The sequence below is a fragment of the Panthera onca genome, chromosome D1 (assembly GCF_046562875.1).
Source record: "Panthera onca isolate mPanOnc1 chromosome D1, mPanOnc1 haplotype 2, whole genome shotgun sequence".
In the NCBI taxonomy this organism is placed as follows: domain Eukaryota; kingdom Metazoa; phylum Chordata; class Mammalia; order Carnivora; family Felidae; genus Panthera; species Panthera onca.
This window is the reverse complement of record NC_138348.1, coordinates 103,477,026-103,499,913: the sequence shown is the minus strand read 5'-3', so window position 1 is coordinate 103,499,913 and position 22,888 is coordinate 103,477,026. Positions and strand designations below refer to the sequence as shown.

Here is a 22,888-nt window from a genome sequence, read left to right as displayed (position 1 = left end):
ACTCCCACAAATCATAGGTCACAAAGGTACCAAGATTATAGAAGTGCCACACGCTGTCTATAGGGAAGATGAACCCAATGTAGCTACCCCACTGCACTGCTCCTGCCAGTTTTGAGAGAAGTCCCCATCAACATCCAACTGAAGAAGCATGTATTAACGTAACCCTAACTGTCCAACTTCGGCCATGGCAGGACCAACACAAACAAACCACATAATACCCTTCACTCATCTCTTCACCTTCTGCAAGTGGCATGGGGTTCTCAAATATTTGATTTACATTTCGTTTAAAACATATTTTAGCCATCTAGACCATTACGAAAATGTGTAACATGCCCAATTTTGGTACTTGGAGACCACCACCCCATTAACTTAGGATACGAGATTAACTCATTTTTATACAGACCTCTGAATGAAGTTTTCCTCTTTTAATTAAAGCATGCCCTGAGACTAAAAGTCAAGCTGTGCAAACCCCATTGCTATTAGCAACGACTTAACTGTGTTAAGTCAGGATTCCTTGGTGCAATGCAACTGAAACCAAAATCTGGAATTAAGGTGGGTCGTGAAATGAATATAACTCTGTAATTTGATGCATGGTTCCTGACTTCAACTGCTGATGCTCATCAAAATGGCATCACTGTTCACACTGACTGATTTTATCCTACATAGGTATCGGCAATGTGGAATTATAAAATGAATGCATGCTAATAAAACACTGCTTTGTCTCAAATATTTAAGGGCTCCAAATAAAGATTTTATCTTTAAAAGGAGTTTGAGACCCTACACTAATGGTTATATTAGTATGCCGCAGTTCCCCTCAAAGCCCACCTGCATATCTCCTCCAGGGTAATCTCTCCATTATACATGACTGTGACTCTCTCCTGCTTTAACGGTCTCAGAAGCTCCCCCCACACTTCTCATTAGACAAAGGAGGACTTCTTGGCTTGGCTGCCACTTATTCACAGGTGTCAGACCCTGTTCTAGGTCCACAATCACGAAACTACTTGCTTCCCAGGAAATGTCAGGTGTTTCATGCTGTTCCCTTGGTCCCAAATGGCCTTGTTCTCTCTTCCCCTCCCGGCCATATCCACGCCCCTGCCCCAGCTCATTGCTGACATTCATCAGTCAAGGCCCAGCTCAAGCAGTCTCCTTACCCAGCCACATACCTTATTCACGCTCCGGAATGAAGCACCTTGCACCTGGCCCTTATTGAAATGATTGGTGCACATCTCTAATCTCCCCCACATGATTATGAGTTTCTGCTGAAATAGTGAGATACTTATCTCCACATTCTGGTACATGACAAGCATTCAATAAAAATGAAGGAAATGAGTATGGAGGGGAAAGGGAGGGAAGGAGGAAAGAGGAGACAGGAAAAGGGAGGACAGAGGGAGGGAGGAAGGGATGGTCAGACGTTAGCAGGACAGATTGGGGAGGACCCGATCCTCCACAGTGATCATCCTCACAGAACTAAACACGGCTTCTCATGCCACACTGCTCACCTCCTAGGAACATAAAAGACCTTCCAGATTAAGCTATGGCTGGACTACCTATGTGACTACTCTGTTACTTGCTCTTTCAAGATACTAGTACCTTTGGTGCAATTTCAGTTTCATGACAATAAAAGTAATGAGACAGAATCACTCCTCCTATACAGACAAGGAAACTGAGACCCAGACAGGTAAAGTGATAGGCCAGGGTTAGAACCCAGGATTCCACAGAGAGCCTGATCTGATCCCTCTAAGGGCCCCAGTTTACCTCCCATTGTGTGCTTGCACGTATGTGTACGGGAGCACAGACAATTTGGCAAGGCACTGTGGGGGCTGGGGGCTTAGTCTTTTCTACTAAAAACACGATTCAACTAAGGCTCGCCTTATTGTGAATCAGAGGCAGCATTTTGTTTTGGGCTTTTTATTCTGCACAAATACGTTGGTATGGAAACCACATTTCTGAGGTTACGATCGAAACACCATTTGCCTCCATTGGTTTTCTTAAAACCTTACATGCTGATAGTAGGTGGGAAATTTCTACATTTGCCACATCAGTTCTTTCTTGGCAACAAGCAACTATCTGTAAATGGTTGTACAGTAATTGTAGCAAACTCTTTCAAAATATTTCATATTTGTGCTCTTTCAGCAAATAATAACTATAGCCGTGTTTTAGTGTTTGCCTGCAACTAGCCCATGAACCCCTCGAAGACAGTGCTATTCTTCTATTCAGTTCTGGGTATTCCAGGCTCAAGATGGGGCATGATAGTCAGGAGACATTCAATAAATGGGGTTTGAGTGGATAAACGTGACAAGTGGCAGATGTACCAACACAGATTAGAAGCAATAACCTGTTACATTTGCCTAGCTCCACACAATCTCCGAGGCCTTCTGGTTATTTCATTTGACTTGGTCTCCCCATCTACTCTGTGAGTTATGTAGAACATATGTTATTAGTCCCATTACATAGAGGAGAAAATAGGAACTTCGCAAAGTCCAGAGACAGCTGGGCTCAATCACAAGGGATGAAGGCCAGTTCGGAACCCAAGCTCCAGGGGTCCTGGACCTGGCCTCCCCTAAATGCCTCCCATGCATCATGTGATGGAAACCCAAACCACGGTCTCCAGCATCAGTCTCCAACACCCCGGATGTCCTCTTCTATTTATTCTCCTGTTTTATGAGCATCTTCTACAGTGATTCTATTTTTTTAAGTTTGTTTATTTTGAGAGTGAGGGACAGCACACACGCACATGTGTGCAAGGACGGGAAGGGGCAGAGAGAGAGGGAGAGAGAGAGAATCCCAAGCAGGCTTCACACTGCTAGTGCAGAGCCCGTCTTGGGGCTCGATCTCACAATGAGATCGTGACCTGAGCCGAAATCAAGAGTCAGAGGCTTAACCGACTGAGCCACCCAGGCGTCCCTCCAGTGATTTAATTTTATATTAATTGCCGTGGGCTGCCCTAACAGAATACTACAGACTGCATGGTTTAAAGAACAGAAATCTATTTCTCACAGTTCTGGAGCCTGGAAGTCCAAGATCAAGGTGCCATCACGGTCAGGTTCTCGTGAGAGCTCCCCTCTTGGTTTGCTGATGACCACCTTCTGACTGTGTCCTCCTATATAGCCTCTTCTCTGTGCTTGTGAGGAAAGAGAGAGAGTGCTGGTGTCTCTTCCTTTTCTTATAAGGACACCAGTGAAGACCTCATTCAACCTTAATTACCTCCCAAAGGTCCTATCTCCAGATACAATCACATTGGGGGTTGGGGTTTCGACACATGCATTTGGGGAAGACATAATTCTGTCCATAACAAGTTCAATCCAGATTTCTCCAAAATGCATACAGATTGTATCCTGGCTCCTCTCCCACAGACCTCCCCTGACCCTACACATCCATTTTTCTAATTAGCTTTGGCTTGCCTTCGTTTTAGCGAATTCTGTCTGTGAGAGAGTTCTGGAATATAGTTCGTTTGTTCACTAGAGTTTTGTTCCTGTGTTTATCTCAGTTAATTTCTGAGGGCCAGTGAGTGGGAATCATGAATCACTCTATTTTTCCACTGAGCTTGAGTCTGGGGACTGCCATGAGGGGCGGGGGAGGGAGGGTGGCTGATGTAAAGTGGAGCCCCCTGAAATGTAGCCAGGGGCACTTTACAGCATCTGGAGGAGTGGGTGGGGGTCTACTTTTGTCATCTCACCTCTGTCTCACATGATGGGCTACAGTAAATATCAGACCCCACAGAGACCAGAAAGAGAAGCCAGCCTCGTTCTGGGCTGCTTACTTAATAAGACCCTGTCCAATAGGGCCAGGACCAGGATGAGGCAGGAGCCAGCCCACCCTGTGAGATCCTGAGAGCCATGCCTCACTTAACCTCACCCTAGGCCTGACCCTGCTGTCCTGGACCTTTTTGATCGTACCCTCCCTCAAAGGAGAAGCTCGCAGGGCTGAGGTCACATGCCCACCCAGAGCCCATGTGCCCCCTTCTACACCCTGGAATTCAAGTGGCCCTGAGGCTGCATTCGCCTCTTTCCCTGAGGGCAGACCCCACTGGTGGGCACAGCCCTAGGCAGGAGGAATGCCCTCCTGGCTGCCTACGAGTCCCTGTGCAGGAGGGCAGGGATCAGGAGCTGGGAAGAAAAGGTAGCCACACGCCAGTTCTCCCCATCCCGCCATGCCCCAGGAAAGAATCCAAGGATTCTAGGATTCTAAATTTGAACCTGGTATTCCACAGCTTTAAGGAGGTATATTTGTCATGGCAAGACATTTTCAATTGAATGATCTGCTAGTTTGATGTGTTACTTTTAACTCTTTAGACATATGGTATATTCCATCCATGCTCCTGCCCAAGCCCCACAAATGTTCAAGTGGACCTGGGGGAAGCAGTCTTGAGAGGCTGACTTAAGATTCAGAAGCTTCCATGGGGACATGACCACACATACGTGCACACACACATGTATGCACACGTGCACATATGCATATATACAAACAAGCTAGTACCAGAGGTCTGTGTTTCTTATATGTGACCACTGTGATTCTTCCTAATTATTTATGATCACATCTGCCAGGGTAAAGTGTTGAGGTGGTGTGTGTGTGTGTGTGTGTGTGTGTGTGTGTGTGTGTGTGTCATGGGGAGGGAGAAGCTAAAGGTGGGGGGAGCCCTGTACATGGAAACTGGCCAGAGTTCGATCTGCCTCTTCAAGGTTAGGGGAGAAATTCTGTAGAGGCTTATCCCAGACTCCCTTTATGTCTCCTCTTCCCTCCAGACCTTCACGTTTCATAGAATATACATACCAGTATACACACAAATATACACACAGACATGCGCCCAAAAACACACAGAGACCACACACACACAGACACATACACACACACACACACACAGACATATGCAGACACAGACACACAAAGATACACATACACAGGCAGACACACAGATACATAGACACACACACAGTATGGATCCTATCACTTCCCAGAAGCCGCTACCAGTCCCTCAGACTCTCCTCTTTTCTGCTACCTCCCACCACCAGCTTTGACCCATTAGGATTGAGTGTACAAAAAGTGGTCCGTCTTTTGTTGGCCCCAGGACACTACGATGCTGTACTGTCTTGGACGTGCATGCAGAGGTGACACTAGACCCCGTCCAAGGTCACTCTCAGCTGAAAGGTTCCAGGTCCCAGCCCCAGGCCAGGCTAGGCCACGACTAATGTCACTTCTTGATTGTGCCCATTACCAGGGCCATGAATACAAATGAGCGCAGCCTGGGGCCCTTTCTTTTGGGGTCCTCATTGGCAGTGCACCCTACCAGGCCCACCACATGCCCCTGGGTTTAAGAGGTTCTTGGACTCAAGCTGTTTGCTACTGGTTCATGTGAGGGACAGAGCAGAAGAGTGGAGGGGACGCTCTGGCCCCTGGGGGGTCACAGAGATGGCCTAAGTAGCCCCCTCACAGCCTCACCTTCCGCTCCACCCCAGGGTCCCTTCGAAAAGACTGCCTGGAGTCTGGCTTTCTCCCTGAGTCCCAGCCTGGCCTCCACCTGCTCCAGCCCCTCCCAGCCAGGATCCGCTGTGCAAATACAGGGCCACCGCCAAGTGTGGGAACAGTAAATCTTCCCTCGCTCTTTTATTCATGCCCTCACCTCTGCAGACAGTGCCGAGGCAAAATAAACCCCACAAAATCCCTGTGGGCTCCAGCAGTCTGGCAGTCTCTTCTTTGCTCTTCTCTGCTCCCCTCCGGAGGGCAGAGGCTGGAGAAGAGACCCACCCACCTCCCAGGAGGGCGATAGCCCCCTCTTATCCTCCTCCCAAGGGGGCTCAGTGAGCACCTCATGCCAAGCCCCAGACCAGGATCTGGGGACCAGACATGAGTGAGACCTGGGCAAAGTGGGAAAGTGATGTTCATGGCTTCCGGGAGCAGCGCTACACGTACATCACCTTCCTAGCCTCCCCCAAATTGCAGGAGGGCTTCTGGGCCTGGGAGGATCAGGCTGTGTGCCCAGAACATTAGGTGAAGCGAGGTACGGCTGTCCTGGATTCTGAGGGACCACCGTAGGGAAGGACGGACAGCCAGGTCTGTGGGAGACTTGCTCCGAGGGCCTCAGGGCCAAGGCACTATCTGCTAACGTTGCAGCCTTGACAAAACCATCCAGACCTCGAGAATTCCCGGGAACCTTCTCTTCCTCCAACTCTGGGTCACCAGGGAAGCTTTCTTTTAAGCCCGATTGGACTGGAGGAGACCGAGGGGCACCAGAGTTTACAGAAATGCCTTTTAAACAGAAGGGAGGCAGCAGGCTTAGCGTGACCCACTGGTTTGCCGGGATGGTAGTTTCAGTGTTAAAACCAGGTCAATCCTAGGCAAATTGGGAAGATAGGGTCACCCTGACTGAAGGGCCATGGGAAAGGATTCTCCCTCTGTGAGCCTGGTAACGTGGCCAGGAACGGGGACATCTTGGACCAAAGCTGCCTGTTAATGGTTCTGGTAGTCAAAACTTTTCCTCACTACTCGTCCTCATGCACGGGGAGAGGCTGGGGAGCAGAGGGGGTCCTGCGGCCAGCTCAGGAGCTGTCAAGAGAAAATGGGCGAAAGGAAAGTGTCCGTGGATCTTTGAGGTAAGGAGGAAATTCCTTCAGTGTCTTTAGCAGTCTGCGGCCCATGAGGCCCCACACAGAGCCCAGGGTGTCGGGAAGGAGCTGAGGAGCAGCTGAAACAGTGCCAGTCACCGGGCTCAGCCTGTCCTGGAACCCTTCACCCCTATACAAACGCTGGGCAGACGGACATGGGGAAAGATGGCTTTTCAAATTGCCTGGTGCTGTCTCTCCTCTTTCCCCCAGGACCCAGAGGGTGAGCCTCAAGGGAGAGCAGCTGTGAGTGCCTTCCTCTTATGGGCCTGAGGAGCCAGAACAGTCTTGGTCCTTTAGATCCATCCCAGGGAACAGGCAGCTGTCCATTGTGTCCCAACTACAGGGTGCGGGGCAGATGTCTCCGGGGGTGACAGAGGTTTGCGTGAAAGCTGACAAGGCAGATCCCATGGAGACCACTTGGCCCAGACTCCCTATTTGACAGGTGAGAGTCCAAGTTTGAGGGAGGCTGGGTCGTTAGCTCAGGAAAGCAAACTCCCAAGTGGTTGGAGACCTAGATTGGGACTCTACACCCTCAGAGGCCACAGCCAAAGATTCCTGGGGAGGGAGGAGGCTCAGGAGATGAGCCCGGCCCTGTGAGCCCCCCTGCCTTCCTGCAGCCCTCACCCCACTCTGGGAGAGGCACACAAGGGCGAGACCGGCGCCTTCTGGAGCCAGGACTCCTCTTTCCATTCCGTCTGAGTCCCCAGCTTGCTCTGCTCCAGCACCAACCCCAGGTACAAACCCTCCAGTGGCTTCCCCTGGGCTGCTCTGACCCAGGGCCTCCAGCGCATGAGAAGTGTGCCCGCCTGCCCCGCGTCTTCCTGTCCAGGTAATGGAATGTGTAAGAAAGATCAGCCTCGGGGCGCCTGAGTGTCTCAGTCGGTTGAGCGTGCGACTTCAGCTCGGGTCATGATCTCACGGTCTATGAGTTCGAGCCCCGCGTTGGGCTCTGTGCTGACAGCTCAGAGCCTGGAGCCTGTTTCGGATTCTGTGTCTCCCCCTCTCTCTGCCCCTCCCCCACTCGCGCTCTGTCTCTCTCTTTCTCAAAAATAAATAAAAACATTAAAAAAAAAAAAGAAAGAAAGATCAGCCTCGTCCTCAGGAGTGGGAAGCTACTCCAGGCCTGCTACTAGGAACTCTTCTAGAGGCGATGGTATTCAAGACAGTTTAAACAGCCGTGAGCAATGGGCTCCAATGGGTCAGCAGGAGGCAGAGCCCCAAGAGTGAAGTGTACCCCAAGAGTGCATTTTGATGTGTCTGAGTAGAGGGGTGGGGGGATCCGGACCAGATATGCTGAGAGAGGCTGAATAGTGTAGCTGGGTTCTCTCTTCACTAGCCTGGAGGGTCCTAAGTGCATGGCCAGGAGAGGGCAGAGCACAGAAGGCAATAGAGAGACTGGGGAAAACCATCCCCTGACAGATGCTGTACCAGCTTTTAGCATTTATAGCATTTCCAGTTTTGTCCTACTGTGGGTGAGCCCAGCACTTCCAAAAATAAAATGTAGGAAAGAGCTTGAGAAATGTTCCTCAGGAATGGCAGGCCTGCCCCCTCATTCACAGCAGCCCTTCTAGGAAAAGCAGGACCCCACGGAAGTTCTAACAAGTAGAGAAAGCCTGCATCCCGCTATACCTTCCAGACCCCGAAAGCACAGAAAAGGAGAATGTTTCCACCCTGGGCATGGCAGCCAGGAGCAACCTGCTTACGAATTCTCCTGGGGCTCACAAGCTCTGCCCAGGCAGGTGGGATGCTGAATCCTTGGAAGGGACAGACAAGTTTCCTGCACAGAAATGCCCTGACTTATTCCACGATAGTCCCCTAGAGCTCCCTTCACAATTATTGCCTCACCACGCAGCTTTGTGCCTGGCTGGCCACTAATAATTTATTACAAATAAGTCAGTATTACAAATACTGACTCCAATAAGGCAGTCAGTTTCTCAACCTCTGAATTCCCTACAGAGTTTAACACAGCTGGGCACCCAGCTGGTCCTCATTAAAATCCTTCTGGACCTGAATTTTCCCACCCTTCCTTGCCCCCATCCCCACCGCTGCACTCCAGCAGCTGGCCCAGGAGAAAGAGCCCAGGCACTCTTTCTCCTCGTTTTCCTAAGAGTTGGATTGGCGGGTGCCAGCCAACAAAGGAAGAGCAGGTGGGAGCCTCTGAGTCTGCAGATCTGACTGGTAGCTTGATGAAAGATCCTGGGATCTTCTGAAGGTAAACAGGGAATCACTTTTAGCAAATTCTCTAATTAGGGTTCTCTTTATCGTCCTCCTGTGGAAGATACTCATTTGTAACGTTTAAGTCAGGCCATCAATCTCACGGAGAACTGGAAATCTGTCAGAATATTGCCTAAGAAGGGTCTCTGGCAGGAGCCACTTCTCCCCAGGTTTTGGTTGCCTCACCTATAAAAAGCAGGGATGGCGATGCATTTGTGTAGGCAGGTGACTCCACTAGGTGATAAAGAACCTTTCACATCTACACTGCTGTGCAACACTGGACCATCTCGTTCATCCATGTGCCAAACGGTAATGTGGGTGTGGAATAAAAAGATCCAGGGTTCACTGGCGCTTACTAGTGGCTGGTCTTGGGGAGATGCTTCATCTTTCTGAACTAATTTTCTTGCCTATAAAGTGGGCACAATAATAATATCTTCACCGCATAGCTAGTGTGAGATCTCAATGAGGTACACGTGAGCTGTGTTGATAAACTGTAATAGCCCCATGTTACTGATTATTAACCGGCTACAATGACTATGGTAAAGGAAAACCTCCCTTTAAATAAGCAAACACTCACAGGGACATGAGAAACACTGAAAAGATTATGGTTGATGGATTTGCAGGTAACTCTTTCCTGCCCAGGGGGATCAGCTGCCCTGAACCTGCCTCTTGAGATGGGGACTCACCAGAGTCAGGTGGTAAATGTTCGAGCTCAGGGAAGAGGCTGGAGATCTAAGAGCCGGGTGGTGGGGGCGGGGGGATGAGGCTGTCTGTCACCTGCCAGAGTCTCTCCCCCACCACTTCTGCAATGTGAGAGCCAACTCCCAGCAACCCCTCCCAGGTAATACAGCGACAGTAAATCGAGGTCCTTATTTTTTAGTGCACTTCTCCAAAAGTGAGCAGACCCTCCAGGAATGAATATTCATTTGTACTACCCCTCCAAAAAAATGCTGATAAATTCATGAAAAAGTTGTTATTGCTAAACGCTAATTGCATTTCCTTGGGTAAGCACCATAAAAAATTCATTGCACTTTTTAGAAACAAGATGCCAAGTGCATTTTAATTGCTAGAGAGAAGAGAGTCGGGGAGAAGCTTAACCAGGAAAATGCTAACTGGGCATAAACTCAGAAATCTCCCCGAGACAGAAGGCCCAGTGCTGGAACAGGAGCCAAGGAGACAGAGGTCTCATGAGGAAGCCAGAGCCTTCCAAGACAGCACTGACTTGGGGTGGGGGGAAGGTCCTCAAACCTGTGCATCAGCCCATCTGGACGGCGGGGGCTCTTTGCTGCAGGTTATGACACGTAGATTCAAGAAATATAAAGAATTGAATAAGTGAATGCCCAGATTCTAGAGAGAGGAGCAGGAGTCAGATCCGGAGATTTAAGAAACATGTATGGGAGGAAAACTGTAATTCTATCCTTTTAGCGTGTATGTGTGTGTGAGAGAGAGAAAGAGAGACAGAGACAAAGAGTGTGTGTGTGAAAGAGAGACCGACAGAGACAGAGACACAGATAGAGAGTGTGTGTGTACGAGAGAAAGAGAGACACAGAGAGCAAGAGAAAATGAGGGACTGAGACCCTGTATCACTTCACTCCAAGACAGCAGTCCTTGAACCAGTTCACAGAACTGTCGTTATAAAAGCAAAGTCCTAACTGAAGGCCAACCAGAGCATTCTTAAATGTCCCCGACCCTGTCCGGTCGGGTCAGCCACAGCCACTTGAGAACATGCAGAGTGGGGAGGATCCTGACTGCATGGGCTTGCCCAGCCTTGACCCCATCTGCCCAGAAGCCTCGGGGCCAGGGGCTCCTCTAAGGAGGCACTTTCCTTGCCTGAGAGACATGGAGAAAGCGGTCCCAGGGCATCCCCGAGCATCCTCCCAAAAGATGCGTGCAGGGAAGGGCAGAGGGGGGGAAGGCGGGTGCCCAGCTGCCGCCAGCAGCATCTTCCTCACCCGCCCCTCCCCCCACTTTTCCAGCCCAGCCCCATCGGCTCTCCTGTTACTGAGGCTCCCTGGTGAGAAAGAGGGACTCAAAACCAGGGCCTGAGAGGAGAGGCCCGGACCCGGAGGCTGGCCTGCGGGCGATGACTGTCTTGTGCGAAAGGAGGTCCGTGCCTTCGGCACCTGGGTCTGCAGCTCCTCCTCCATCTGGCGGGCCTGCCAGAGACCCAGGAAGAAGTGTGAGGCTGCGTGTGGTGCGGTGGAGGAGGAACAGGGCTGGGAGAGGGGGGCCTGGGCTGACGGAGGAAGGAGCCAGACCCATGATGGCCCCAACACCTACCAGCCGAGAAATTTCCATTTGAGGAAACCACCGTTCAGAACCTTGGTTTCCACTTCTATCAAATGCAGCTAAAACTATTTCTCTAGGTTTTCTGTGAGGCTTGAATGAGAACAGGGGTGTATGTGTCCCCTGAAACTCTAAAATGTACTACCGGCCACCTGCCCCTGTGCCCAACCCTGGGGAGAGATGCTTCTCATCATCACGCCCTGCATCTGTTAAGTACTTTACACAGAGGACCTGTCTTCATGCACATTATCCTCCTGGGCCCTCCCACTGAACGGATGAAGCCAAGTGGCTTGCCTGATGTCACACAAGAATTAATCCCCTGCTGAACCCACACTGCAAAATGCCGAGCTCTCTCCAAAGTGCAGGGAGTGCAGGCACTCACAACTGCCTTAGAAAGAAGGAACGAATGATGGTCGGAAATACGCCCACGAACAACATGAGGACCACCCACCACAAGCCTAGGGCTGCGCGGCTGTGTCGTGGTAATCTTACCTCACTACATCGTCGCAGGAGCATTCGAGGTAGCCGTGAGCTACTACCAAGAAACTGGGGCTTGCCAAGGTTAGGAACGGGCCGAAGCTCACCCAGTAAATGGCAGATCTGGGCTACAAACTCAGGTCCACTCTTCCCTAGCTAATACTTAAATTGATAGAAATCCAATGCATTCGGTGCTATAAGCATCACTTCCTCCTCCCCATCTAGGGACCATTCTCCAGCCCCAAGCAACGCCCAGACCTAAGAGCTGAGCATCACCCAAGGGTTGGGTCCTTTATAAAGCTGCCCGCCCACCCCTGCCCCCACACTCACCCTCGCAGTGTCATGGATCCAGTCCAGGAACTCGGCAACCTTGGCGTAGACACCAGGGTGATTGGGCTCCGCGCAGCCACGGCCCCAGCTGACCACCCCCGCCAAGTGCCACGTGCCCCCGTCCAGGCACACCAGGGGGCCCCCGCTGTCACCCTGAGGGATCCAGACGTAGAGACACAGAGAAGCGGGCAGTTAGTCCTTCCCGGTGGAGGCGCACCAGAACTCCCCAAAGCACGCCCTCTACGCTAGGCCCCTTCTGCTTCCAGCACGGATCTCCGCTCACCTCGTCCCTCCATTAATCCTTAGCTGCACTACTCAACTCGCCTAGACGCCCATCCTCCTAGAGAGGCTGCTCAGACCAGGGGCCAAGCCCCAGCAGGAAACCCCTCATCCCCGCCCCCGACCACGGTCCCGCTCACTGCTGCACCTGGCACGCGTCGGCCCTCCCGTCCACGTAGCCGGCACACAGCATGCGGGGGGTAAGGGCCCCGCTGTACATGCAGGAGCTGTTGCAGAGCCGGGTGCCCAGCAGGGGCACCACCGTGTCCTGCAGTGTGTCTGAGTTGTGGGCTGCGGGAGGCAGACATGGAGATGGAGGGATACAGAGCCGGGCCGTGGGGCACAAAGCAAGGCCAGGAAGACACAGCAGCTGGAGGGAAGGTGGTTAGAGGCCCCGGAGACACGAGACCCAAAGAGCAGAGCCCAAGGTGGGAGCTGTGGACTCCGGGAAGGAGGCAGGGGTCTGTCAGACTTAAGAGTGAAGAAGGCCAGAAAAAGGGCAGGGGTATAAAAGGCCTGGCTTCAGGGGAAACTCAGGGGGTGTTCTCCCAGGAAGACCCAGGCAGGGGAGACTGAGGCCAACGATGACACCAGAGAAAAAGGGGGTTGGCACTGCCATTTGGCCCGGGGGGGAGGTGGACATGGGAGGTAGAGGTGCGTCACCTGGGGGGAGGATGCTCCCCCACTCCCCCACCCCTTTTGTACCCAGGGCCCTGGGAGCTGACTCACTGTGGCTGGGGTCGGTGTGGCCCCAGCCAGACACCCAGCACTGTGAGCCCCTTGGGAAATCTTGCTTCTCAGCTGGCAGGCACACAGCACCCACGGTGTCTGTAGAGAAGCAGGTGGTTCTGGGCTCCACTCAGGCTCAGCTTCCCTTCCCCACCACCTCACCCTCAGCCTCGGGGAACAACCAGGCCTGGCAGTTCCTCCTCACCCCCTTCTCAAACAGCCCTGGTTCCCGGCCTCCACCAACCAGGCCTCCTGTAAGGTTGTGCAGGTCGTGCACCAGACCACATTGCAAGGGGGGCCACCATTTGCACAGAGGACAATGTATAAACTGCAGTGTGCAGGGTGCCTTCTAGGCTGGGCAGTGCACACCCCCAACCCAGGGACTGAGGGAGAACGAGAATTCCTTCCGAGCATCTGTACTCCTTTGGGACTTCACTTGGGGTGTTGGATCCCTCTTGCGGAATTGTTTCCAAAAGTGTGGCAAGTCCTATGGTTGGGGCCCACACTTGTCAGGTGGCACGTAGACATGCCATTAAATAATCGCTGATGCGTGAGGGGAGGAAGGGTTTTCTTCTGGGTTCTCCTTCAGTCCCTCGAACTACATCATGGAGAAAGATTCCATGGGGTGCCACTCTGTGGCTCTCCCAGTGCCTGTCAACTTCCCCCTAAATACAGAGACAGCAGGCCCAGACGCCAAATTCTGCAGACGACTTGAACCCTGGCTCGTTTTTGCTCTGTGTTTTCATGGTTGTTACCTATTTGCTACAAGTAATGTGGGCTCTCCAATTAGGCAGTAGCTTGAAGTTCCCCCTTTAAAGGTACTTAAGTCAACTTAGGGGCACCTGGTGGCTCAGTCAGTTAAGCATCCGACTTCGGCTCAGGTCATGATCTCACTGCTTGTGGGTTGGAGCCCCGTGTCGAGCTCCGTGCTGACAGCTCCTAGCCTGGAGCCTGCTTCAGATTCTGTGTGTCCCTCTCTCTCTGCCCCTCCCCTGTTCATGCTCTGTCTCTCTCTCCCCCTCTGTCTCAAAAATAAACATTAGGAAAAATAAATGTACTTAAGTCAATTTAGAAATACGAACTGTTGAGCAAAAGTTCAGAGTCACGTAGGCCCAAGGGTATGTAGCAACACTGGGATTTGGGAAACCCAAGGCCATGGGTGGAGGTGGGAGAGAGGAACACTGAGTGTATGTGAGTGTGTGCGTGTGTGTGAGAGAGCGTGCACGTGGGTACTTGCGTGAGCACTGGGTGAGTGTGTGCGTGTGTTTCTGTGTGTGTGTGTGTGTGTGTGTGTGTGTGTGTGTGTGTGTGTGTGCTGGTGAGCACGCACATGCACATGCACGCTGGGGGGGCTTGCTCTTCGAGGGCAGGTGCTGTGGAGAAGCAGCCTTGGAGCCCGGACACCAGGTTCGGGAACCGTGTGCCATGTGACCTTGCAGAGCATCCCTCTCCTCATTAAGTGTCACTGTCCTTGTCTGTATATACCTGTCTCATCTACCTGTCAGGGTTGTTATGAGAGTTGAAGGAAAGACATCTGGAAAACCATGTAGCATGTCACGCCGTGGCATGGGGACAGGGGAGGGGCGGTCTGTTGGTAGATAGAGCAGCCAGGAGCTCCGCTGGGGACTTGGAGGCAAGTCCCGCTTGCAGCCCAGCTGCGAAAGGGGCCAGAACCTTTGTCCCCAAAAGCGCCTGCGCAAGCCTGGGTGAAGCTGAGGTCCAGGAGATGGCAGAGCTCATCCGATGAACTGAGTGTGTTAAGGTTTACAGCGCTGGGCGGGAACTCAGAAGGGAGCTCACCTCTTAGGCGTCCCAGGGCCTGCCCCGCTCCCTCCACGGCCCGCAGCCTGTTCGTTCCTGGCCGGTGCCTCACCTGAGAAGTTGAGCGGTGTCCGGAGATGGAGGAGGGCGACGTCGTAGTCGTGATTCTGGGTGCTGTAGAGGGGGTGAGGGATGATCCTCTCTACCACAGCCCCCTGGTGCGGCCTGACGGCACTGTGGCTCACCAGCCCCGTGTACACCCGCCAGCTGGACAGCCGGGACAGCCTAAAACTACACACAGGAGCCGTGCTGAGCCCAGGGAAGGGAGGGGCAGAAGAGCCTGACATAAGCATGCCGGCGGATGGAGGAAGCTGGCCGGAGAAACCATTAATGGAAGCCCCCATCACCAGGCTGGCCACTCGCAGGACCCAGGGGCCAGGCCTCTTAGTATCGTCGCAGCAGCTGGCAAGATACTGGGCACACAGTAGGCGCTTAATAAATATGCAGAACGGCCAGAGACATGAGACACTGGGGGTCATCTGCAACCCCCCAGCCCCTCTGTCCTGAATGAGTCCCCTCCACATTTTGCAACGAACATCAAAGGGGCTTGTGTGACCTCCTAACTCTGAGTCAGAAAAAGTTCTGGGAGTCCTGCCTCTCCACTTACTACCTGTGACCATGGGGAAGACACCTCACCTCTCCCAGCCTCAGTTTCCTCATTGTGAAGTGAGGAGTGTGCTACTGCCCTGCCGGCCGCCAAAAGAAGAGGTCCAAAGAGCTCATTTGCTCATCATTCATCCCTTCCTTGCTCCAACCAGTATTTATTACGCACCTATTGTATTTCAGGACTGTTCTAGGCCATGGGGACATGGCCGTGGACAAATCAAGAAAGAGACCCAGGGGTAAACAAGACTGAGAGTCCCTGTTCCTGGGGAGCTTCCAGTCTAAAGGGGAGGAGAGACATTAAGCAAATAATTACCCGGAAGGTGATTTAATGACACTTGTGCTAAACATTAAGAAGCACAGAGCGCTGTGAATACGAAAGTATTTTGAAAACTTCAAAACTGAGCCAGCACAGAGAACCAGTCTTTGTCTTACTGCTGCTACTCATGCAAATTGTTCTTGGCACTGAACGGGGAGAGCACTTCGCAATCCGTGCCCCTGAGGACGCACATGGGGAGGCAGACTGTTCGACGTGGACTTTTTTTTTAATTTTTATGTTTGTATTTATTTTTGAGAGAGAGAAAGACAGAGTGCGAGTGGGGAGGGGCAGAGAGAGAGGGAGACACAGAACCCGAAGCAGGCTCCGGGCTCCGAGCTGTCAGCACAGAGCCCGACGAGAGGCTCGAACCCAAGAACCATGAGATCATGACCTGAGCCACCCAGGCGCCCTCGACATGGACATACCAACGGCCAAACGGAAAAGGCAACTGAGGCCGTGTCCTCCCCAGCAGCCCCCGAGACTTGCCTGTGCATGCAGTGTGCGGCCGTCATCACCCAGCGTGGGGCCAGCACAGAGCCCCCACACGTGTGCCGGGAGCCCAGGGCCACACTGGCCTGCCAGGGCCAGCGCCCGGGAGCCACGGTCTGACCGCCAACTATCCGGGAAGCCAGGGGCCTCGTCCCACACTCTGCAAACAGGAAAGCATGAGTGAGATGGTGACTAGGGAAGAGAGGTGGGTGATAGATTGGTCCTAAATCTCGGGGAGCACGGTCCAGTGTGGACGGCTCTGATTTATTTCTCCCGACCCTGAATTGGGGGTATGAGAAGGCAGAAATCAGTCTGCGAGCTCACGGAGGCCCACACTCAGGCCTGCATTGTGTGCAGAGCCCCGACACCTAACCAAATGCCTGTCCCACAGGAGGGGTCAGAATGTTGGTGTGTAGAGGGATGCATGCAACAGGAGAGGTGAAGACACAGACGGATGATTGGGGTCACACGCAAGGAGCTCTGCAGACTGTCTCCCATGCAGCCCCTGGTTTACCACCTTCCTTAGTCTCCTAAAGTTGCTAACCGGTTAACGGCCTATAGTAATCCCCCTGGGGGCTCTCCAGAGGAAAGCGGGAAGGAGCCTCAGAAGTGAAGACAGATAGTGCTAGGAAGAGAAGCAAGATCATCCAACCAGATCGGTGGCTGGTGGGGGACACGACAGAGGAGTGGACGGGGCTCTGTTGAGATGGAACTGTGTCTGCAAGAAGGTGACCGGCAGGCAGAGGGGAAGGTGGGCAAGGAACCCCATCCCACACCCACTCTGTGTGGCTCTCCACACTCAGGACAGTGGGGAGACCCTTTCCTCCCACTGCCGCCTTCCTGGACTGGACACATGACTCACCAGAGCATCTGAGGGAAACGATTTGACCAGAAGCGCAGCTGTCCCTGCAAAATGGAGATGGCAGCAAGAAGCTGGACAGGGGCCCACCCGAGGGCATGGAGGCCAGCTGGAGACAGAGGAGGCCTCCGGTGCAGCCCCCCTCTGTTTCCCACCCCTGCCCCAAACTCCAGGCCCCTCCTCATTCACAGGCCCCCAGGACAGCACTGCTACCCTGGCCCATTGCCCCACCCCGGGGTACCAGCGGAGGTCGTGGCCCTTGAGGGTTGTCCTAGACAGGGCCCCAAGTTACAGACAAGAAAGTCCAACTGTGCCCACTAAGAGCCCCCAAATGGACGTGTTTTCGGTGGATGAGCGGATAAGGGACTGAAAGAAGAACAGGGAGCTTTGTCCCATGCCCCTCCTGGGCTTACTCTCTCTTCTCTATCCCCCGCCCTTTGCTCTCCTCTCCCCCTCCTCCTTCTTAGCAAACCTCCATTCCTGATGGACCAAAGCCCTCTTCTCTCACCTGCTCTTACTGGCCCCAGCAGCCTAATGCCTCGATCGTTCTAGTGTCTCAAACCCACAGCATCCCGGCTCTCCTGGCAGAGTGAATCCCCACTCATGGGAACGGAGTTTGTGATTTCAGACTGGGAAATGTTCCTCTGTGTCCTATATCATACGGCCAATGTCTTTGCTACCAGCCTCCCATGACAGGAAGATTTCTGCCGGACTGTTCACCAGGAAGTAAGGGACCCCACTCAATCTCCTCAGAAGCCCTACCTGGGCTGCCACACCTCCTCCAGGAAGCCTCCCAGACCTGGAGAGAGCTGAGCAAACCCCTGGGAGCTGTTGAGCTGGATGTCAGACAGGTTCACTCCCTTGTAGTGAGTGAGTCTTGGCAGAAGAGGGGAACAGAACGGGAGGAAATCGGTTTACACTGTAGCACAGGAGATGGCAGTTAATCATGACCGGGATATACGTGATATACAATCCACCCAACAGTACCCTCACTGAGCAAGACTTTGACAATGACTTCTGGGATTTATATTTGTTAAAAAGCAGTATTGCTCAAAGGAGAGAAACAGGCCGGGGTACCATCGTGTCCAGAGGCGAGAAGATGGCCAAAGTGACCTCTTGCCAGTTCCTGAGCACTTTGATGGGGACGGGCAGATAGAGGTCTCCAACTCCCCCTTTCCTACCACCAGCCTGCAACCCTCCCCGGGCCCCTAGCCTGGCCCCAGTTACCTGAGATGTCCCAGGCTCTGGCAGATCCGCAGCCCCAGGGCAGAGCTCCAGCCCTCATGGCAGACCAGGAGCCAGTCTGGCCGAGCCCTCACCTGTACTGCCAGCAAGAAGCCCTCAGGGTTGATTCTGAAAGATACTGAAGGCACAGCATAAAAGTCACATCCTACCTGCTGAGGGGTAGAGGGGCAGAGTGGCCAGGGGGAGCTGGACCTGGCCGTGCGGGGCCCCAAAGAGGCCTTAATGACCCCTGTCTGTGCCTCGGCTAGAGGTCAAAACAGTCCCCAGGGTGTGCTGGATGCTCCGAACCAGAGATCCACTTTTTGAGGCTGGACCATGCCACTCCCTTCCCACCAGAGGAGGAGACCCGGATGCAGGCAGTGGATTCATGGCCTTCCATTTTGGTCCTCTTTGCCCCTGGCCAGAAGTGGGGAGCCCAGAGCTCTGAAGGGGCTCAGGGCTGAGAAGAGGGCAGTCTTGCTGCCTTGGGGGTGTGGCCCACCTGTTCTGGGAAGCGAAGGGAGCAGGGCTTCCTCACCACTGGCCTCTGAGCAGCTCAAAGGCATCTCCTCATCCTGCAAGTTCCCGGGAGATGGCTGAGAGGCGGCTGGCCACAGATACAGCACTTCAGAGGACAAGGACAGGGAGAGGTCACAGAGAAGAGGCTAGGAGAAGGGAGGGATTCCCAAGAAGAGGGCCAAGGGGCAGAACAAGACCCCTGCAACAGAGGGAGACAAAAGCAGCTGCCTGGGGACTCACGTACCACCCAGCCTTAGGCGGGTCCCCCAACTAACACCCCGAGGAGAGCACACTCTGTCTGTCCCTGTCTCCGTCTCTCTCTGACTGGGAATGATTTCTAGAAAACGTCTGCCCTGGGCCTCCCCGGGTCATCCATTCAAGTACCTTACACTTCTCACTGTAGGACTAAAACATTCTTTACGCGGAGCCTAAATCCCTCCAGCTGCAAATCCATCCCTTCTCCCTTGCTGTCAGCTCTGGGTAGATCAGAAAGACGCTCTTCCCGACTGCCCTTTACACCCGCTTGTGTCTTGCAACAAGGATCCCCCAGATCCTGTTCTCCAGCCCTCCCCAGAGCACCGAAGGGCCCCAGCACTGACCGAGAAGCCATGAGCCGACGCTCACACCAGCCAGCAGCGCCAGGGCGCCCAGCCCCACGCAGCCGCGCCACCTTGAGCACCAGCGCCCCGCCCGAGAGGCTGTGGGAGAGGGCAGAGGAGTCTGGGTGCCCCGCTCCTGCCTGCCAGCCTCACTCTGCCCTGAGGCACCTCCACGGGGCACGGCAGCCACTGGGCTGTGGCGGGAGTTTGCTCCCACTGTCCCTGCCCACCTCCCCCTGCCCCATCACCACAGAGCCCACTCGGTCCCCACACTGGGAAACGGCCAAAGCGGTTCCGGGAGGAGCAGTGAGGCTGCCTCTCGCCATCGGTAATTTGGGACTGGCCCATGAAGGGTCTGGGGAATGTGGACAGCTTATCCACTCACTGTCTCCACCCTATCATTCCCCATAACCCAATCTCGCCTACTGGGCTGCTGCTGGGCCTCAGGCCTCCTCAGTGGGTCTCCTGGCTCTGCTCTGAAGATCCCACGTCCTGGACCCTCCTCTGCATACTGAGGCTCCATGTGGGCTTGGCCATCCGGCATCAGGCTCTGGGAAAATAACTGTCGGTCACTCAGGATCCCCACACCACGGTAAGAAGTCACAGCCCACTACGAGCCCCCACTCTCTAACCTCGGCTGTGCACTCACTGCCTTTTCTTCATCTTAGACACTCTCTCTGTCTTCCCACCGATGCCGATGCCCCTCCAGGCCTTCTCCGCTCCCCTGGATCCCCTAACCTCACCCACCTTATTCTTACAAGGCCAGTAAGCATCAGAGCGGGTATTCAAACCCAGACTGGGCTGACTCTGAAACCCAGACTCCTCACCACCCACTCCCCTTGCCTCCCACAGCTATCAAGGGCATCCACTGGGTCTCTCCACATCCCTCCTCAGGCCTCCAGACCCCAGCCTTCTTCTTCCCCTCCTGTGTCAGAGTAGGAAGTGCCCCTGCACAATGCACCATATTTAGCCCAAGTGGATAGGCCACAATGGGGGACACTGTAGGGAATTCAAAATAAACCAACATGGAACACTCCCCAGCTGCCCCCAAAGAATCTGCAGTGGAGTCCTGACAATAGGTCATGTAAAAAAAGCAGAACATGTTAAGTGACAGAAGGGAAGTTCAGTTTCACCACCATTGGCATTCAGAAGCAGAGCTTACTTCTCACCGGGGAGATCAAAAAAGGCTTCCCAGAAAAGGCAGCCTGAGACAGGCCCTCGGAGACGCACGGGGCCTACATGGACATATATGGGCATTGGGTGTTCTAGGCGACTGAAGAGGCAAAAGCATGGGGGTGGAAAAGCACAGAGCAGAGTAAGTTATATGTTTGCCTGAAGTTCATGTGCCGTGAAGAAGAGTAATGGAAAATAAGATCTTAGGGGAAATACTGGAACAGCAGTTCAAAGCTAGGTCTGCAGCCTAACACCTCTCCAAACTTCAGTTTTCTCATTTGTAAAATAAGAGTGATCACCATTACTACCCAACAAGTAATCTCCCTCCTCTAGTTCTTGTCTCCATTCATTCTCCATGTCAGAGCAATCCTAAAATTCAAACATGAGCAAGTTAATCTCATCTTTAAAGGACCCAATGAGAGGCGTCTGAGTGGCTCTGTTGGCTGAACGTCCGACTCTTGATTTCAGCTCAGGTCATGATTCCAGGTCATGGGATCGAGCCCTGCTCAATCATGGGCTCCTCCCTGAGTGTGGAGCCTGCTTAAGATTCTCTCTCTCTCCCTCTGCCCCTCTCCCCTCACCCTCTAAAATAATAATAATAATAATAATAATAATAATAATAATAATAATAAAGTACCAAATGAATCTCTGTAGTCTGATAAATCCAAAGTCCTAAGACATGGTTCACAAAATCCCCTGTGATCTCACCCTTCCTCACCTCTCCATCCCCAGTTGCCAGCATGACTCCCTCCTCAGTGGAATTCAGGATCATACTAACACACATGCCAGTCCTCCAGGCCTTCACGTGCTCTCACACCACAGAGACTTTGCACTTGCTGTCCTTTCTCCCATGTAGCTGACTCCTAGGACCCTTTAAGACATAGCTAGACATCACTGCTCTAAGAAGTTTCCTTCAACCCATAAGGCACCTGTTTTGGCCCTATATTGTGCTCATTTACCTCTCTCTCTCTCTCTCTGCCTTTCCTCACTGGTCTAGGCATCCCTAGATGCCCTGTGGGAGAGAGAGAGAGAGAGAGAGAGAGAGAGACCAGGTCAGGGATAGCACAGATGTAGGTACAGCCTTACCATTTGGGTCAGTGGCACCAATGTAAAGCCTCAGGGTCTGCTAGTCAGGGTTCTGCTCCTGTTCTTGGATCAGCATTGATTAAATAGCCCAGCCAACTTGGTTGGAGGGTGAGGTTTCCCTAGTTCACATAGGGCCCCTCCCTTTATCCTCCCCCCACTACACTCACACACACACGTGCGCGCACGCGCGTGCCAAAGAGACAATAAATCTGCTCAGAAACCATGAATAGACCCCTTGTTGCAGGGAAAGGGGCCAAGGGCTGGGCTGGGCTGGGCAGCCTCAGGCCCTCCCATCTGCTAACTAGAAGCTTAGAAACAGAGAAAAAGGTTATAGGGAGGAGGGGAGGCCAGCTACTGTTGCTTAGCAACCAGGTCCCTTGTGCCAAACAGTGTGCCCCGTGCATGCTAGCACATTCCCCCTTCCTGCTGACAGGGCTGTATTGGAAAGACTGATATTAGCATTTGTTGAAATGTTTCTGAGCCCTCTGGATTATATCTCATCTCTGTGTGGGTTGGCTTTCCCAGCAGTGTGGGGCTGTCACCATGTTGGAATTGGGATGATAATGAGGAATCTTAATCGTTTCTCTCCTCAGGGCTACACCTGTCACCCCAATGCTGAGGAAATGGGGCCTCTCCCCCCAGCTTCCCTGGGGACCAGTTACTACAGGAGCCCCCAGTGCTATCTTGCTTCAAAGCACAAAGCGGCCCGGCTGAGCTGAGCACGCCTGGGAACCACAGCTCTTCAGAGAGGCAGAACAGGTCCCAAGGAAGAAAAAAGACTTGTGTGGCTTCCCCTGTTCCAAATGCTTCCCACGGACCCCTCAGATAGAACAGTTAGGAATACAGGCTTTCACCTAACCCCAGATCTGCCACTTCCCTTACTGTCTCACCTGTAAAATAAGGAAATAGTACCCACCTCATGGGACTGATGTTTGAAATGAAGGAGATACTGAATGTAAAGCTCCTAGCCTGATATCTAGCATAGAATCTACTCAGTAACTATTAGCTGCTATCACTATTATGATTATTACTGTTGAACCTCATCCACACAGCCTTTATTTTTGCTATTTTCCTCTTATATTCAGTGTGTCCACTCTGAGCTTATGGTAATCACACACAGCACCCCACACTTCTAATACAATGAAGAGACAGAGGTCAGCTATGAATCACAGAAGGAGGAGGAAAGAACTGGTGGCGGGTGCTGAGAATTCCCTGGCTAGGCTCTGAGATCCCCTAAAACAAATACCCCTCTGCCTACATAGATGAATAGTTACTGTGTGTC

General features: G+C 52.9%; 1 protein-coding gene across 15 annotated transcripts in view; it reads right to left on the bottom strand.

Annotated features, from left to right (window-relative positions):
* TMPRSS5 (transmembrane serine protease 5) overlaps positions 1-21,752 on the bottom strand; it is a 71,756-nt gene extending 50,004 nt beyond the window's left edge. For 4 of the 15 annotated variants that reach the window (XR_013550026.2, XR_013550027.2, XM_078432752.2 and 1 more), the window contains exons 1-12: positions 21,607-21,752; positions 19,774-19,897; positions 19,348-19,446; positions 18,732-18,854; positions 18,233-18,368; positions 17,768-17,881; positions 17,009-17,052; positions 16,144-16,306; positions 14,788-14,966; positions 12,915-13,013; positions 12,334-12,476; positions 11,907-12,059 (exon numbers count right to left, since the gene is read on the bottom strand). Coding sequence is in view for 13 of the 15 variants with exons in the window: in XM_078432752.2 (XP_078288878.2) it covers positions 11,907-12,059; positions 12,334-12,476; positions 12,915-13,013; positions 14,788-14,966; positions 16,144-16,306; positions 17,009-17,052; positions 17,768-17,881; positions 18,233-18,368; positions 18,732-18,854; positions 19,348-19,446; positions 19,774-19,897; positions 21,607-21,609 (1,380 nt within the window). In the remaining 2 variants the exon portion in view is untranslated. Of the gene's footprint in view, positions 1-2,997; positions 3,122-7,685; positions 10,970-11,906; positions 12,060-12,333; positions 12,477-12,914; positions 13,014-14,787; positions 14,967-16,143; positions 16,307-17,008; positions 17,053-17,767; positions 17,882-18,232; positions 18,369-18,731; positions 18,948-19,347; positions 19,447-19,773; positions 19,898-21,606 lie in introns of those variants that run through there. The other 11 variants (XM_078432753.2, XM_078432754.2, XM_078432756.2 and 8 more) reach the window with 10 other exon arrangements.
* Between the last annotated feature and the right edge of the window lie 1,136 nt (positions 21,753-22,888).